The sequence below is a fragment of the Diplotaxodon limnothrissa genome, linkage group LG12 (assembly GCF_057381915.1).
Source record: "Diplotaxodon limnothrissa isolate DT_005_m linkage group LG12, D_limnothrissa_male_GT1.1, whole genome shotgun sequence".
Lineage (NCBI taxonomy): Eukaryota > Metazoa > Chordata > Actinopteri > Cichliformes > Cichlidae > Diplotaxodon > Diplotaxodon limnothrissa.
In genome coordinates, this window is record NC_140607.1 from 8,315,417 (window position 1) to 8,334,043 (window position 18,627).

At 39.7% G+C, this 18,627-nt stretch overlaps 1 protein-coding gene across 1 annotated transcript; it reads left to right on the plus strand.

Annotated features, from left to right (window-relative positions):
• The first annotated feature begins 1,424 nt into the window (after positions 1 to 1,424).
• vps37ba (VPS37B subunit of ESCRT-I a) lies at positions 1,425 to 18,508 on the plus strand. Its single transcript, XM_085367894.1, has 4 exons — positions 1,425 to 1,584; positions 9,941 to 10,112; positions 14,860 to 14,942; positions 17,070 to 18,508. Exons 1-4 carry the CDS (start codon positions 1,480 to 1,482, stop codon positions 17,556 to 17,558), a joined length of 849 nt encoding a protein of 282 aa, XP_085224020.1. The 5' UTR covers positions 1,425 to 1,479; the 3' UTR covers positions 17,559 to 18,508.
• The last annotated feature ends 119 nt before the right edge of the window (positions 18,509 to 18,627 follow it).

Sequence of the window (18,627 nt, forward strand, 5' to 3'; positions counted from 1 at the left end):
ATGAAATTTTTTTATTTCATTAAGATACTGCCAAAACACATTCCTTATGTATTACAGCAACATGGCTTTTAAACAAATGGGCGCAGGTTCTACTCTGGCCTGCCTGCAGTCCAGAACTGTCACCCACTGGAAATATTTGGCCTACTGTTAGCTGACAAAGCATTCATGAGCTGCAGAGCAGCTGAAATCTAAAATCAAGTTATCAAACTACAGCATTGGTCTTCTCAGTTCCCAAAAGCTTGTAGAGTGCTGTTAAAAGAAAACCATGATGCAACATATGGGAAGCATGCTCCTGTTCTCACATTAAAAAAAAAATACAATATATAGGGGTAAAGATTTACATACCTCGTCCATCTCCTATACCATTTTTGATTACACTATATATATTGTAATCTAAATGCGTATTTTTAAAATGGTTTTTAATGGTCTTTTACGTTGGTTTTTTTGTCACTTTCAACATTTCATGTTATTTTTGTACTTCAAAAATAAAACATTACAAATAAACACATTACAAATAAATATTTATGTTTAATAGTTGATGTTCTTATTGAACATGAACAAAGTTTCAAATAATGAAGTCACTGTATATATAAGTAATCCCTGTGGGTCAAAAATGGCTTCTGATACTTCAGACAGATTCTTTGCTCTAGCACTGTACGTTGTCACTGAGAATGGATATCCCCAATATGGTCATCACAGGCATACAGCTCTGGTTGTGAGCTTATAAGTCCTGCCCACCTGCTGTTTGTGAAGTGACTTTGACTTATAAATCTATTCTCAAGCATAATAGTTCACATGTAGCTGTGTTTAAAGGCCTTGGTTAAAGAGAGTGAACATGTTGAGACAGCGTGAATTACTTTTACACTAATTACATACAGTATTTCGAAATAATAGTATTAACAATAATACTGATTTTATTAATATAGTAATGAAGGTGAAGGTGGTGATAGTGACAATGATATTGGTGGATTTACCAACAAGTGCAGTTCCTGTAATGACCATATGAGGGTTTTCTCTAAAAGTCAATGAAACTCTAGTATTTTATCAGTCTTAGCTTTAACTGATAGATGTCTGTCTGCATTGCACCATGCAGTTTTCGGGTACATTTTAATAAGGAAGATTGCTAGCTTACTACCTTACATTTAATTCCGTCAATTCAGGCCACACAAATCAAATCTAAACTATTACGTACCCATCTTTTACGTGCAGTCTATAACCTCTGTATGTTGCTAAAATCATAAAGAAATGTAATTTTGGTTTGTGGCCTATGAACTCGGAATGAGTTTGACACTCCTGCCTCGTTGGATCGTACACTATTGGTTCATTTTCCCATCGAAAGCAATATTTCTGACAGCACCTGAAGGCGGCACTAGGCCTGTATTCTCTCTACTTCCTGTAAGGGAAGCTCAGTCAGCTGTCACAATTTGAGGCGAGAAGAGAGGGACCACAGCGGAGGAGAAACACACAACAGCAGCTAAAATGTCTAGTTTTTTCAACAAGTTGAGCGGGTACACGTTGGTTCAGCTCAACGAAATTCTTGAGGACGACGAGAAGCTCACAAAAATGGTACAGGAGATGGACGAGGTATGTAAATCTTTTGTAGTCCAGTGTTAGCTACTGACTCCCCTTTCTCGGCCACTGTGTCTGTGTTTTTTTCCCTCAAGCCTTTGTTGTGCTTTCCCAACACTCGCTGGGTTCAGTTACTGGAAATGGCTGTTTCTGGTCGCGGTGAGGATTTAATGTTAAACGTGTGTTGTCAAGCGAACTTACACGTCTCGTAGCCCAAAACAGGGTTAACAACGGGCCGGAGCATTGTCTTAAGTTTTAACGCTACGGAGTTCCAAGGTTTCGACATAGCTTCTCCACAAACCTTTCGTTTCCCAGATAACAAAGCCTGTCAATCTTTTGTAGTAATCACATGCAAGAGTACGACTTAATCGTTACATTTTGGCTCATATATTGACTGCCTGGCTCTGCTCCAGCAGCACAAGGACTCAGCAGTTTCTTTTCACGGTGTCATAAGTCTGTCTTTCTGATAAGCCCCACTTCTCCCCCCCATACGCACAACGATTACAGCCATGCTGCCCAGAATGGTTAAAGCGCAGACAGATATTTGGCATATTAAGACGAAAGGCTAAAAGATTAGCATTTTATACAGGATTTGCCCTTTTGATTATTTCCCTTGCGGCTGCTGCTTCTCTTTCTAAAACCGTCTCTTCCACTGAGGGTTTTAATCTTCCCTTATGTTCTCCTGCTGAATCAGCCCCGCCACCAGGGGCGTTTCCAGGATATTTCAATAGGGGAGCATTGGGGAAAAAATGACCCCAAAACAAGACTCCCCCACCACCACTCCCTCTCCAGGAAGGATGGATAATCAGATTAAAATTTTAAAAAGCGTAGAAAGCAAGTCTAGGTAACATTATTTATGGTTTCTTATGTAAAAGCCACAATCCTACTTAAGTAATGCAAACAAAATTGGCATTAAATATACTTAAAATAGTTAAAGTCAAATTGGTCACCCTTCTTATTCATATACATTTTATTACAAGATCATAATTATTTATTAATTATTGTGAATATGAGTTTAATTTTGGCACTGAATATAATTTTAATTGTACTCAATTGTACTCCTGAGTAGCCAATACAGTGTATTATATAAGTAGATTAACTGTACCCCTGCCCACCACAGCTGCTGGAACGTTTCCCTACCAAGTGCTAAATCCGGAGGAAACACTTCACACCTCTGCTTTTCACCCAACAGCTTGGACCTGACTGTTTATCACAAACATTAAATGCATATTGTCAGGACTTGGGAATTTCTTGTCTGTTGTCATGACGCTGAGGTGTTGTCTAATTTTAGCTTAGTTTTTTTTTGCGCAATAATGACTCGCTGCCTGAGAGGTGATGAAAAGCCTCTATTCACAGAGCTGAGAAACTCGAGCACAAGCTTCTGTATATCAACATAATGACAGTTTCAGCTCGACTACAAGACGCAAGACTACAGGCCTTTGGCATTTGGATGAATGCTGAGCTGTGAGTTGGTCTTTTGTGTTGTCGCTCCTGTTTTTCATCCACACCCTGTCTGATTGTCTCTATGGTTTCGTTTTCCCAAGTCCCATAGGTTACAGAGAGGGAGGAACAGGAATGACACTGCAGCTGTTGACTTGTGTTAGTCATAAGATTGCAAGAGATATTTAAGCGAATGGGACACTTAAAAACATGCCTGAACCACACTTGAAACTGTCTGGGAAGTTTTTTGCTCACAGTACAGTGGATAAGAACAAAGGCAGTAGGTGTCATAAGGCACTGAATGAAACATGAGAGTGCTGAGAGGCACTGTACGCTTTTCTGTAAGCAACAATCTTCTTGTTCTGTAAAAAACACACTGGCTGTGTTGGCATTTGAATAATGCAAATAGCCCTTTTGTGAATTTGTTTAGTTTCAGTGCGTCCTGTTTTTGAACGACTAAGAATTGCAGATACGCTTCACTAGGCTGCTAGGATGTTGATTACCCAGTTTTGTTTTTTTTTGATAATTCTCACTGATGTTTCAGCATATTTAGACTTTCTATTATGCTGTCCATTGTGTAAACCAGGAAGTATCACTTCAAGGTCTGTGTGGTTGTGGGTGTAATCAGACATTGATTTGCTTTCTTAATGACACAAATTATACCAATACCAATCCTGTTGATGGTGTTGGCGAAGAGCCAGCTTTCCATTATGCTGTCTGTTTTGAATTAAGATTAATGTGGCTTATCTTTTAAGACCTTCACTAATCCAGGAATTGTGCTGGTGAAGGTTGTAGTCTGTTATTTGGAGGTGTAATCAAACATTTTCAAGTTTTGATGCCAGTAACATGTCATGGTGTCAGTGAAGACCTAGCAGCTAACTTATGTAGCACGAGCATCCGTCAAACCTGGAATATCAGAAATTGGTGGGATACAAGGCTATTCTAAAGTAATTAACCATACAATGTAAGGTATTCTCTCCATTACAAGTCAAGGCATTTTATTTATAAGCACGTTTAAAAGAAATGCTGACCAAAGAGCCAAAGCTATCTTAAGAATGTATAAAAAGCCCATCTGACAATAATAAATGGACAATTACTCCTTAATTATTGTTTTCAGTGTGCAGACAGAGAATATTTTCTTAAGGTTTTTCTATGTTCATTTTGGAGAAAAACATCTCACACTACATCATGTGTTGTTTTACCTAAAACATGAAAAATCCATGCCATCTGTATTTACAAATATTATTCAACAATTAGAACACAGCTTATTATAAACTAGTCTTTGCATTCCAAAGCAGTGGCAGGAAACCTCGCGTGTGTGGGACGTGCAGTTTTCCCAGGCTCACTAAAATGGCAGCTCAGGTGGTTGTATAACCTTATGTTCCTCCCAACCTCACCTTTACTCTGTTAGTTCACAGTAAAAGGATTCTAGTTTGTTTATTTTGAGATTATTTGGTTACATTGCAGGTGGACTGTGCCTATGTGTCAAGGTCCCCCCCCCCCCCCCCCCCCCGACCCTCTGTCTGACCTCTACTTCTCCTGTTGAGCACCATATGTAGTCAAATTTAACCCAAACTGTATCTAAGGGTTAAGAATTAAGCACTTCTATAAAACATTTCCTGATGGGCTTTTTAAATGCTTATTTTACTGTCCATTTTGAAGCCAGCTAAGATAAAGATGTTTTTTTTTTTTATTATTTTGAGACCTTCAGTAAACAGGAAAGTGTCTTGCTCAAGGTTTGTTTAGTTGGGGAGTGTACATAATCATTCTTATTTTTATTTTTTTTGTAATGATGACAAAGGAAAGCCGGGGCTCATCCTTTTGATCATGTTGTTGAAGAGCAAGGAAAACAGTGCTAGGTTAGCTAGCTCAGTAACAGTAACGAGAGAATTAAGACTTTGGTACTACTACTTTGACTTGTAGCATCTGATATTGACCATGCAATGTCAGGTGCATGGTCAATATCATGCACCTGACATTGCAAATCTAGTGTTGGGACAAATCTAGTGTCCCAACACTAGATTTGCTAGTTTGCTACATATCTTTGATGAGAATCTCCTTCAGTAAAACCTTTCACTTTATCTCAAAACAACAAGAAAGGACTGAGGCGTTGGAATAGCATCTTAAATGCAGGATGCATCTTCCACACTAGTGTTTGGATCTACAGTACTTGTTATCGACCATATAATTCCCCTTTTTGTGCCAGTAACCTAAGAATCCTGATTACTAGAAATAACTGAACAGTTGAGTCTTTAGACTTTTATACCAAATCAGTTTTGCTGTGTCTAAACGTTCAGACAGTGTGATGTTGTTTCAAGAGTCCATGCAGAACTGTACTGGACTGCATTTGCACTACAGTGTCATTTCTACGTTGTACACAATTGTTCCTCTTCTCTAAGTGGAATCCTTCTGACCCATGGTTCGAAAGAGCCTGAACTCTTCACCTTTCCACTTGAGAACTCTGCAGCCAGTCTGCAGTTTCAGACTTCATAATTTTATTTCTCACTTCCATAACCGATGCAAGATGTGATTCTAGTTTGTTTTGTTTTTTTTTCATGTTTTTGTGAGTGCTGCGTTACAGTGACCTGAATTCAGTTGTGGTTATTTCAGCATCTCTCCAAAGTTCAGGTCTGTGGTCCATCCAGGCAAGCGCTTGACCTACATTCGTTGTCATTATTTCAGGAGGGTGGGCTGCGATGTAGAGCATTTCCGCAAGTAAACAATAATATGGTTTTGCTCTGACAGAACAAGCCTGCAGTTATAGATGCTATTTTAAAGCTCTGCATCACTAGTGGGGCCGTAATGAATGAGCAAATCAGATCTTCCAGTAGTAAGACCAGTCACCTGGAGATGTGACGGTGCAAATTGTAGTTATAGTAGACTTGTTTAGCTGCTTTTACTGCATAAAATGTTGCCTCCCCTCATTCAGTCCAACCACTGACTACTTTTAGAAACTATTCCATAAGCCTGGCCTGCGCTGTGGAGTATTTTTAGAGTTTTCCTGTGTTCTCGCCCAGTCCTAGTTGAGTTTGTACATAGAACATGTTGGATGTGTGAAATGAGTCATCAGAGAAGGCACAAGAGATTTTTTTTTTTCTTCTTTAATCCCCCGCTGTTCCAACTGTAACATGTTGTTTATCCCATTTGTCTCCATTGTTTCAGTTCATATTTGTGTTGATGTAATACTCCACCAATTATTCAACAACTCGTCATTTAAAAACAGTCGTGGATGGAGTTTTCCACAGTGAAAAAAAAGATGACATTGTATCATCATCTCTCTCTCTCATATATGCATGTATGCATATGATATTAACATTGAATCATAAGTTGCTGCATTGTGAGTCAAGTCACTCTGTAATAATACACATCACTCCAAACATCAGCACGGTACAAATTGCTTCTGTTCCGCCAGCATTTTTGTCTCACGTCTTTGTTTTGGTCCTCTAGCTAAGACTGCACAAGTAGTAGATGTTTTTTTTTTTTTTTTTTTTTTTTTTTTTGGAGTATTACCAACAGTCATATGAGCTCATTCACGGATTTTTCCAGGTAGAGAAGCTTATATAGTCATTGCTTCCTGCCCACTGTGCATGTTGTGGTTAAAAGTGGGTACGGTAATAAATATATTCTGCAGTCTAATTTTCAATTATTCTGTTCTACTTTCCCACACTGAGCAGAATAGAGAGCAAAAAGCATTTTGACTTGCTTGTGTTTTATTCTAGGGTCGTTGGCAACACTGTTACACTTTCAGTCATTTAAAAGCCTGATTTTTGTCTCTTTTGTCGACTGTTTGTAACAGTTCATGAGTTAATAATTTCTTTAAGATTTCTTGTATCAAGTGTTTTCAGAATTACGACGATCTGTTGAGCAGCAATGTAAAAAAACAAAATGTGCACCTATGTGTGGGAACATTTATGTAAGATACTAATAAAACAAAACCTTTGCAAATTGCCACTCATATAAAAGTCCTAGCTGTTCTTTGTTACATTTGTACAGAAGAGAAAGCCTTTGGTCTTGCAGCCAAACATATTTGAAGATGTCACTTAAGATTCTTCAGAATTGTTACAGGTATTTTTTTTTTTCTGCACTTTTTTTATTTTATTTCATAGACTGAAAATTTAAAGACTGAAACATTTTTGGCATGATATTTGAAAACAAAACTGTTGTTAGTTGTATTATTAATTGTATTAGCATTGATATGACAGTATATTCTGATAAAATTGTCAAGTGTGTGCACTAACATTAATGTGGAAAAAAAGGAAATCCTTCATATCTTGGATTTAGAATTACAAATGGAATCGTTTCTTTCCTATCTAAATTATCTTCTTGTCATTTTGTAAAATTTTGCACTATTATTAAAAAACAACTGGTTTGATTGTAGGTGTACACAGGACTGTGCAAAGGTCTGAGCCACCTCTTGTTTCTTTATGTTTTTCTTGCAGGGTATTTTTCTTTGGACTGCTTTTGCACTCATTTTCAGTCCAGTCCTTGAGCATTTTCAAAAAAACATTTTGTTGAGCTACTTATCACACACCAAAACATTTTAACTCGTCTGCACACAACGGATAACTTGGCAAAGAACACATTTTAAATTTAATCTTCATGCACTTCATTACAAGCAGCCTCCCACAAAAACACAACTGTATTTTTCAGACCATAAGGTGGATTATGAGCGCACTGTCGATTTTTGAGAAAATTTAAGGATTTTAAGTGCACCTTATAGTCTGAAAAATATGGTATAATTTATTCCCATTTCTTTAGCTTAATCTTTGAAAAATGCTAAATATAACACAGTTTAACAGGCATAAAATAGTAATTATTTCCCAGCAAGGTGATTCTGTGCCTGGTTCTGCTGGAGGTTTCTTCCTGTTAAAAGGGAATTCTTCTTTCCCACTGTCACCAAAGTGCTTGCTCATAGGGCGTCATATGATATATGTTGGATTTTTCTCTGTATGCATGTCTTACAACATAAAGTGCCTTGAGGCGACTGTTGTTGTGATTTGGCACTTTATAAATAAAATTGAATTTAATTCCTAAATAGCTATTAATTAAAAGAAGAAAAAAAATCAGGTGTATTGCCAGAAATGGGGAGGTAAGCCCTGAGAGATGCATCTGGCCCTTCAACTGATCCATCTACTCTGCCCTGAAGTCTCATTAGAAATGGTCTCAGTGGAAGGGTAGCTCTCAAGAAACTACTCTTAATTGTAAATCCAAATAAATTTTTTTTTTTTTTTTTTTTTTTTTTTAGATATAACAGTCAATGTCTACAGCTAACTGTCAAGCTCTGTCTTTGTTTGGGCTGCAATTCAGCCAGTGGTGTTGGGATCGTCTCAAAACTAATAGAATTTCGAGCACAGAAAAATCTAAGAATTCGAGTCACTGTGTAAAAGAATCTGAAAAGTGTCTGGGAACATGTACAAACACAACTATGCAATAAACGCATACCTGGATAGAAGACCACACAATAGAACACTACCAGTCTTCAGCAATAAATTGCTGCTCTGGTTTCTCCTTTTTCTACTGCAGTAAAAACATACCTGAATCGAAAAAAGCCCCAAATGGAAAAACAGCCAGCCAACGTTCAACGAATGCCTTTGGAATATCCACCAAGGAGCCCAGGGAATTATTTCTGAAGAATAGAAATGAGGAGAATTTCTATTATATTGGAATTGTACAAACTCTGTTTCTGTCTTACATACTGTATATCCATGCAAGCTGGCACGTATCAATAAATCTCTGCACCCGTTCCCCATTTTCCAAGCAAAATATAAAGAAATGAGGCTGCCTCAAGACTTTTGCACAGTTCCGTAGTCAGTGCTTAATGTAATGCAAGTGAGTCATCAGGAAACAGGTGTTTACACACCTGAATGGAATGGAGCCCAGAACATGATTTGACCTGCAGGTTTCCTGCCATGACAAATCAGTCGTGTCCTCACGTCAGGCTCATTGTTTGCTAATAAAGTGTACCAGTTAGGAAGGTCCGTGCTTCCTCTCTTTATATTGTTTTTGTTGTCTGCTGCTCTACTCGAAACTTTAAAGAGTTTAAATTTGACCAATTCTGAAGTGCAAAGTAAAATTATTTCTAAATTATATAACAGCATCCGGCGGTGTAAAAACGACAGCGCTCTGTATATTAAAGTGAAGTGTGAAAAGGAGGGTAATTTGACAATTACTGAGAAGTGTTGGGCTCACGCATGCAAGATACAGTGGGCTACCACTGGGTCTAATGTTTGGCGTGAATTTTGCTGGAAAAGCATTATGAGATTTTTCATTACCCCTGCTCAACAAAGATATCGAGGAATTGGTGATAAATGTTGGAGATGTGGGGGAGATGGAGCTAACCATTTCCACATCTTTTGGGACTGTAAAGATATTTGCCAGTATTGGTCTCTAATTTTTGTTTGTTTGTTTGTTGTTGTTTTTTTTGGGGGGGGTGTTTTTGTTTTTTTTTTCTTCTTTTCTTTTCTCCTTTTTCTGTCTTCTTTATTTTTCAATTATAAGTTAAAATGTGACAGCAAAGAAAATGTAAAAAGGCAAACTACTGTTATGTTCAACAGCTGTCCCAATAAAAGAGATAATAATAAATTTGACCAATTATGATATTTTTCTTTTTAGATGGAAAATATCCAAAATGACAAACGATAGCTTTGAGCAAGGCCTTTCAGGACTTTCTTTTTTGTTTATATAGATTGTTTTTCATGTATCTTGCTGCTTGGTTAAAGACGTTTAAAAATACTGAATATTTGGTGTGGATCAAGGCAGATGAAGTTTGGGTTTTCATGGCCAGAATTTGTCTTTCTAAACATGTGCAGATGTTTGTAGGAGATTCCTCTAACCAAACATTTTAATTATTGATGATTATATCAGTGATCAGTGTTGAAAAAGGACATTTTCTCAAGACAGATACTAATAACACTTATTTCTTGTTTTGTAGATCCAAGAAGTCCAGCAGAACAAGGAGAGGACACTGGGCAACAACCGAACCCTGGCAGAGCAAAACCTTGCCCTGCAGCCCAGACTGGAGCACAAGAAAGAGCAGCTCATCAAGCGCTACAGCAGTCTGCAGGAGGGCTTTGAATCCTATCAACTCCGCAAGTCCACCTTAGGTACGGCAGCAGCAGTGTGGAGAGAGAGTTTTAGAGGCATTTTTTATTGAACGGTTTGTCTTGAATTTTTAACGTCCAAAGGAAATTTGAACACTGTTATCTGTGAAGTCACTGAGAAGTGATACTTGCAGAAATGCTCAAGGGAATAGCCTGAAACGGAAAAGGCACACACACACAGGGTGTGTTGCTAATCGTAGCTGTGCTTTTTAAACTCCTTGTTGCATTATTGTAGTACACTGTGGGGAAAACAAGTTTACTCTCACATATTAACATCCTAACAGTAAGTACATTTAAATATCTGTGCACAAGGCCTTCACATCATTTCTGAACAGAGTGAACATTTCTGTTTGCATTTAGAAACGGAAGCAAGTCATGCCTGAGCTACTCTGTCTCAGACTGCAAATGATAAACAGGGGACCTTATTTAATCTTTTTAATATATTTTGTTCTATTCATGATTAGTAGTGAAATCAGTTATTTTTATTTCCTTCACATTTTTTAACATTTGAGTTAAAAAAAAATTGAAGTGGTCATAGTGCCAGTGGTCAACGTCCCCATCACCCTTCTCTAAGCTTTGATGACGGAGGTGAGGAATGGATCACTTTTCTTTTTTAAAACCCTAATTGGCGAATGAGGAGATGGGTTTGGTTACTTACTGATCTAGTGGTGGAAATGCTTAGTTAATCTTACTTTGTTTTTACCCGTGTAAGTGCCAAAGTTCTCTCTAAGTTTCTGCTTTGTTTTGTTGTGTTTTTTTTTTTTTTTTGTTTGTTTTTTAAATCAGTCTTCCTATTTACGTGAGACTTAAGTAACCAGTCACAACACAACTGTCATTTCATAGTCACTGTTGATTATGAAAATGTCTGGGGTATTTTTAAGACCTGTTTAGGATTGTTTTAGGGTTTATTATTATTTCAGTGTCCTGACGTGATTCTATCTGTGATCCAGTCAAAAACAGCTTCTGTTATAGTTTTTACACTACCTGTTTGATGTAATCAACATATCATTATGGGTGTGCTGCAGAACACACAGTATGGTCATAATTGGTGAGGAAACCCTAAGAAACTAAAGGTGATAGCAGTTTCCTGTTGCTAGGAAGGTGATGTGGTACATAGCCTTCGTTCCTCATTGTTTCTTCTGTTTGTGTACATGAACACACACTCAAGAGACCTGTTTGACCAGTTGTCACATTTACTGTAGAAGGCCTCAGCAGCCTTGTTCCCAGAAGTGCTGTTCAACATGTAACTGCAGCTCAGGTTGAGAAACTCATGAAAGTGTTACAGGCTTGTAGCGTCCCTCACCGGCATACCTTCACAGCACTACAGCATGTGAAGAAGACGGCGTGACGATGTTTGTGACCTTGGTGACGCAACGGTTGCTAAGCAGCTCACTCAGAATAGAATGCAAGTCATTTATTCCTCTTGTGCTCTGATAAAAGTTTGACTTTGGCTCCGTCTCTGCTGGAAAGACAGGCTCTCACAGCTTTCAAAGGTTGTCACAGTCAACGGGAGATTTCTGTGTTGTGAAAATGAAGTTCCGTTAAATAAATTTTAGTTCTCAAGAATCTTTTTCCTTGTTACCGTGTTATCGGCGTCAAATATTTTAAGCTCTCTTCTTGGTGCTTGGACTGATATTATACCAATCCAGTGTGTTTTTGTGACCTTGTGATTTTGTTTGCCAGCATGAAGTGGCTTTTGTCAGATGTAGGTTACCCAGTGTCCCCCACCCCCACCTGCCATGTAGTAGTTGTCCTAGATGTGGATTTACTGGAGAGTAGCTGGGGAGGGACAGCGATGCTCAGAGCTGAGAGAAACAGTCATTTGACCCAGATGGGAGATTAGACGTACAGTAGCTTGTTGTGCGCTCGTTTGCATATTGTCAAACACCAGCTCTCCCTCATTTCCTCTCTTTTTCTCCAGAAATTATATGGCCTCTGCTTTACCCTTTACTGTCCAGTAGGCACTCCCCCTCTTTTCTATCACCACTATCCACTGCCTTTGAGGACGCCAGCCCTCAGTGGAGCATTGTGCTGCCAGGCAAGCTGCTATAAACCAGCCACAGTGGGTGGGAGGGAGTGTGGAAGTTGGAAGGATGAGAGAGAGAGAGAGAGAGAGAGGCAGGCAGGCAGGCCAACAACTCCCCCTTTTCACATATTCACAGCAGAAGTTGATGTGGATTCATTTACTAAATGGCCGTCCCATGATCTCTAGGCCCAGACTGGTGTTGTGTTCACCCAATTCTCCACTGAGTCAGAGAATTGGAGCTTTGTGCGCTGATCTGCCTGAGAATCTGCCTTGTTATGGGAGCGAGGTGGAAACAATAAGAGATGGGAGTTCACCCCGGAAAAAGGCTTTGTGTCAAGCATGAAGCCCCGGCCAGGGAGTTTTTTGTTTTTTGGAATCTAAGGGCAGCATTTTGGATTTCCAGGAAAATCTGACCTCTAAACACGGGGCTTCCATAGGCTGAAATTAAATTCAAGAAAAATAAAGTTTTACGTTGTCTTATATTTCCTGAAAGTTTGCCGTAGGTAATAAAGGTAGAGATGGTCTGTTCTTCACAAAGTCAGTGGAAATGATGAATTTTGTAAGTCTGTTTCCATGATTGTCCATTATCATTGTAGTGGCCTAAAAGAATAAGAAGGGATCTTCTATCAGCAACTTAATGGTGGGATCAAAAGTCTCCAGCATTTGGCACATATGATGCAGATGATGATCATAAAAAAGTGCAAAGAAAGTGAGCGCTCAGTTTCTTTCTCACATCCCGCATAAAGAGAAAGCAATATAGGCTATAGTGGTTAACCTTGACCTGTTTAGCGACAAGTGATTTAACTTATAGTAATTGTTGAACATGGGTGGAAAGAAATATCTGAAACAAGATACATACACTAAGAATGTTTTTGTCTTAGTCTTAACAGAATAAACTTAAACTCAGCGTAGAAGGCTGTTTTATGACCTTGTCACACTTTAGCATCACGTGTGGTAAAGACGAGCATCAAATACTGTCCATTATTTAAGGTTTTTGTACTCAAAGGGTTAAAGTTGTTCACAGATTGTGTTATTTCTTGATGAGATGACAAGCAGCCAGGCTGCAGCTTTTATCTAAAGTTGATCATTAACTAAAACCGTCGTGTGTGTGTGTGTGTGCGCTCTTGTGTACTCTGTCAAGCTAAATCTCATTGTGCTAGTATTCAAGTCCTCAGCTAGTGTGTTAAATGTGATCTGATCACAACAAGGACAACATGTGTTGGTACATTTCGGCGTTAGTGTTTAAAAGGGTTAGACAGTAGTTCAGGTAACTACAATCACCCACTGTGTAATTATCAAGACTATTAACAAGGTGTGTCTGAAAAAGCCTTCACTATCTGTCATGTTTTCCACACAACCTTTGGATTCGTTTAATGAAGCTTCTTTATCCCAGCGTTCGCCCACACTGATTAAAAAGGTTACCACTAACTTCCTTCGTTTTCCGTTTCCCTTAATAAAAGACCCAACATTCGGAACTAATACACCAGAAAAGCTGCATGAGACTTTGACTGTGGCCTTGGAACACAACTTGGCGTGCTTAGTCTCATGTGGGAGGAAGCACACGCTCAGACAGCTGGGAAATCTTAGAGTGGTGCTGCCAAGGAAAGTGGGACCAGACTGAGATGAGGGGGTAGGATTAGGTGCTTTAGCAATTCCTTTTGGGGAACCCAAGCTTGTTGTTATAATAATGATAATATATGTAATAATATATGTAATGTAATATATTAATGAAGGGACACTCGGATTGTCTTTAAAATGTCTTGGACTTTTCAAGCGATGGCAGCGTTTTTGAAGCTCTACAGCTAGTCTGTCTCTGCCTTAGATACAGTCAGAATGTAACCAATCAGAACAAAGAACGCCTGCTGTTCAGTACCACCAATGAGCCAACCTGTACTGGATTTTTCTCTTGAAATCAAGCTTCCTTAGACCAGTAGATGGAGTCTGTTCCAGCTGTCAAGGGGCAGCATGTTAATGTTTGCACTTTTGAGCTACAGGTAGCTTTCTAGCATGGATGTTTACCAGTGTTGCTCTATATCAGCTCGAAATCTTGATTTATTTGTCCAGAAGAGCTCATCAGGTTAGACTGGACTGTGTGTAGATGGAGAGTAGTTTGGTGTTCTTGGTCTCACCGTCAGGATGCAGTCCCAGCTCCAGCTGGTGTAGACTTTCATCCCTGCATAGAAACACAAACAAAACTGTGCTCCTCCTTGGAGACACCAGGGCAGTTTCAGTTGACTCAGTTGAGCTTTGCAAGTTCACCGCAAACAGACGTGCTCTGACGGTTTGGAAGTGGCAGTCCCCGGACACTGACTGGCAGCATTCACACGTCCCGCCTCAGCTTTGTGTAACAGGCTCATTGAAACCTTTTAATGCCAGAACATTCATGTTTAAAGCGATGTCTTTTTATGAGCTCCTTGGTTTGAGAATACATTTGTGTTCCTTTGAGCAGTGTGTAAACACTACGTAATCATCCCGTGACTCAAATGCCTGAAGGATTGTGAACAGCTCTACTACTTCACTTACATCAGAGAGCTCACAAGAGATGAGAGAATTATGGGTTTGACTTGCTACCTGTATTTGCTTTCTTACATTGTGGAAAACAATTCCGGTTATACAACAAGCACGGTTAACTCTGACTGACTGCTGCCAACAGCGACCGCGCCTCCTCCCAGTTCAGGCCCAGCACAGTAATCTTTGTCGTTCCTCTGTCTTCCTCTTCAACAGACCACAAGTCAGGAAACACCTCTCTGGATATTCTGCTAGCCCTGCTTCAGGCAGAAGGAGCCAAAATAGAGGAGGAAACAGAGGTAAGCATTCTTCAGCTGTCACCACGGATGACTTCATGTATCCTCGGTCAGTAATTCTTATACCTGCTGCTCTAGTTGATGGTGTGTTCTCCTACAGAGGCTTCATTGTTCATATCTAAGATCCCTGTTGGAGAGTATGTGGGCAGCAGAATAGCTGACATAGAGGTGACTGCTACCTGTCCCGTCAGTGTTTTAAGGTGTTCTTCATCAGATTATACACAGTCATGTAAGAACTGTGCTTATCATTAAAAATATTCCAACATGTGGTTTTCTCATTTATTTTTGAACTTTACAGAAACTCCTAACATGAACCAGTACCACACAACCCTAAATAGGCCTTAACATGTCACAAAAATACAAAACAAAACAGGAGTGCTACAGCTAATAAGAAATCTAAACTCACAAAGGAACAGTAAAATATAGACTGAACAATACAGTGTGGTGTAAATCGCATTCTGCAGTAGCTCGCTACGAGTTGTTCTCAGTTGACATTTTAATAACAGTGGTGAAGTTCCCAAACATGAGCTTGTTTCTAATGAGCTACTCTGAGCTATTCTTTGTCAGTACAAACTTCCTCCTACATTCCAGGCACTTCCCACACTGGATTTATTTGCCATATTCTCCAAATCAATCAAATTGCTTAAGTATAAATTTGTCAGGGACATGCAATCGGTTTCACAGCTTGAATAACTGTAAATCTGGGCAGCCTAAAACAAAACAAAACTTCCTCTACAACTTCCTCTACAAAAACATTTGTGGTAATCATGGTCGTGATAGTGATTTTTGGTATGAACAGTCATGGCCTAATTACGCAGGAGTTAAATCTCAGATTTGTGCAGCTGAACTTCTTTTTAAGAGCGTGTGATCACAGATCATATTTGAATGTGACATTTCTTCTGCTAGTCTCTGCACTGACTGGCTGCTTAAAATCAGCTGCTGTGCAAGTCTTTTACCCTTTATGCTCCCAAGAGCACGCACCTGAAGTTCTTTGGTTGCAAGTATTGTTAAAAATAATGATACTTGGATGGCAGCATCACATTTCACAAATGTTGATAGAGTAAAGTATATCACTGTATGGCGTCAGGTCCTGACAGCATTTTTAAAGTGTCCCAGTTTATTTGGAAACAAGGATGTGCGTCGGCTGTTTTTCCTGGTATGATAAAAACATTAGAATACAAACTACTCGTAAACTGGTATGGTTGCCAGTGTTTATACTCAGTACTCTAAGTGTAGCAGACGTTGTTTTACTTGGTGTTTCTAAAAGGTTTGCGTCTTCTAGCATCAAACACAGAGCTACATTATATCAAACCCACTGATCGATGATTTAGCTCCATCTTCGATTCTTCAGTCAATAACTGTACGCTGACTGTTGTCAGTATAAAATATATACTGTAAATGTGGTAGATGTGGAAAAGATGAGACTCGTGCTTCTGTACGTGTCTGATAAATATCAGACTTCTTATATAAGCATGCAGTCCCTCACCTACATAGAGAGCAGGCAGCTGCCATTGATGAGTAGTGTTAATATAGTTTAGTAGTGTAGTGTTGAAGTGATATTTGAATTAGTTCGCTCAGTTTATGTGGGAAAATTGTCACTTTTTGTGACATTTTACCAAATGGAAGTGAGTGAGCAGAGAACCCACCATTAGATGAATCATTTTAAATGTTACATTCGTCAACAGTGAGTGATTCTCCCGCGTTGCTATTCCTATCAGTGTGACTCATGTCGACACTCTCTCTGTCTTATCAATTCAGCTTTAGTCATGTAGCAGCAGTTCACAAAACGCCATTATCTCAAGACACTTTTTTTTTAGCCAGGTAGAGACCCCACAGTATCAGGAATAGAGGATCCCTTATCAGCATGCACTTTGTGACAGTCGGGAAGAAGGAAGTCCCGTTCTGCTTTTAGAAACTTCGACCCACCAGAGCCCTAAAATTTGTGCAAATATTTTGTGCGTTTTTAAAAAAAATAAATAAATAAATTTTCAGACCCCTTTTCTTATTGCAGCCATTCACACTGACAGCGTAATTTCAGTGGAAACTTTTTCAGCATTTTTATTTATTTATTTTTGGATTAACCTTGTTTATTCTCTCTCTAACTCTGCTCCAAATCCCTTCTGTCCACAGAACATGGCTGATTCTTTACTGGATGGGGAGATGACTCTGGATTTGTTTATCGATGCCTACCAGAACAAGAGGAAGCTGGCCCACCTGAGACGGGTTAAAATCGAGAAGCTGCAGGAGATGGTGATGAAGGGCCAGCGGCTGCCCCAGCTGTCAGTCCCTCCCTCCCGCTCTCAGGAAATCTCCGGAGCTGCTTCTCTCCTCAGCGAGGCTGGCAGCAGCTCCTCTTCCCCCCTCGCTCAGCCCAGAAGGAAGCCACCGCCACCTCCATCCCAGCCAGCACCAATTCTAAGTCCACCTCCAACCGCTGAGCCACAGCCTCCCTTCTCGTACCCAGCATCTCAATACCCACCCATTCCTCCCCGAACAGGGCAACCCTTCCCCAACATCCCCTCTGGCTACCCCAACAGCTACCTCTCTCAGTACCCCCCTGCTTTGCCTCAGAGGGCCCCACCCCGGATGGCCCCACAGCCTGGATTCATCATGCAGTAAATTTAAAAAAGTTGTCACTACTGGAACTGGAACTGTGTTGTCTGCCTTCTTGGATTACGACCAAACACAACACAAGAAAGCAGACCTGCACCGGCTGGTCTGGTCGGCCGAAGCAGATCTCCAATAAACCTCTATGGATTCCCGCTCACATCTCATTCTCACCAACAATCCTCCAACAACAAAACGACGAGTTCGTCTTCGACTCTTGTCCAGCCTGAGCACCTTTAGGGGAAGCGCAGCAGGCTGTGGTGACAGCGTGAGTCTGCAGGCTGCTGAGCTGGGACTCCTCATTTATCAGCACTTTCTGTCTCCCAGCCATCTTCTCACCTTTCCTCAAACATGTTCCTCAACTTTTTATGATTTTTCAAAAAAAAAAAGGGTTCAATTAGTCATTTCCATCTGCAGAGCACTAATTTACTGATACCTTCAATGCAAGCAAGGAGAGACCCTAATTACTGTGCAGTGTAGATGAAAATAGTTCCCAGAATATTCAGGCGAAAACTGCATCTATGCTGTGACTTTTTTTTTCTTTTCTAAATAGGAAACATTCATAAGGTACATAGAAATCTTTGAATTTCAGCATCTTCTTATGATAGCGTACTGAGTTATGTTAATAATAGCCAGGATAGACTGATTGACACGTGTAAAAGAATGGCTGACTGGTCCATCTCAGGGCACAAGTTTTTAAAGGGGTTGTTGAGGAAGGCGATGGGAGGCTGAGCTTGTAAGAAATAGAGAGCGAGTAGGCCGGCGTGGCCTCGCATAATGAAGGATTCGTGTATAGCCATACAGTACACTCAAGATGTGTGTTGTTGTTTGTTTTGTTTGTTTGTTTGTGGGTTCCTGTGCTACACTCCTCTTTTATGTCGTTAACCCCCTCAGTTGGGGTTGGAAGTGATGCCAACAGTTCTTTGGATCTCATCAGTTTTCTGTCACACTGAGCACCAAAGACTTCCCACATCATTCCGTGTTAGTTTTTTTTTTTTTTTTTTTTTTTTTTATGTAAACAGTAGGGTTATGTACCATCGTTCCTAACGTATCTGTTTGTGATATTGAGCTGAAACACTCT

Coding starts and splice junctions, on each gene's coding strand:
- vps37ba (XM_085367894.1), top strand. CDS start 1,480: ATGTCTAGTTTTTTCAACAAGTTGAGCGGGTACACGTTGGTTCAGCTC. Junction 10,113..14,859: donor ACTCCGCAAGTCCACCTTAG/GTACGGCAGCAG, acceptor CCTCTTCAACAG/ACCACAAGTCAGGAAACACC. Junction 14,943..17,069: donor AAATAGAGGAGGAAACAGAG/GTAAGCATTCTT, acceptor TTCTGTCCACAG/AACATGGCTGATTCTTTACT.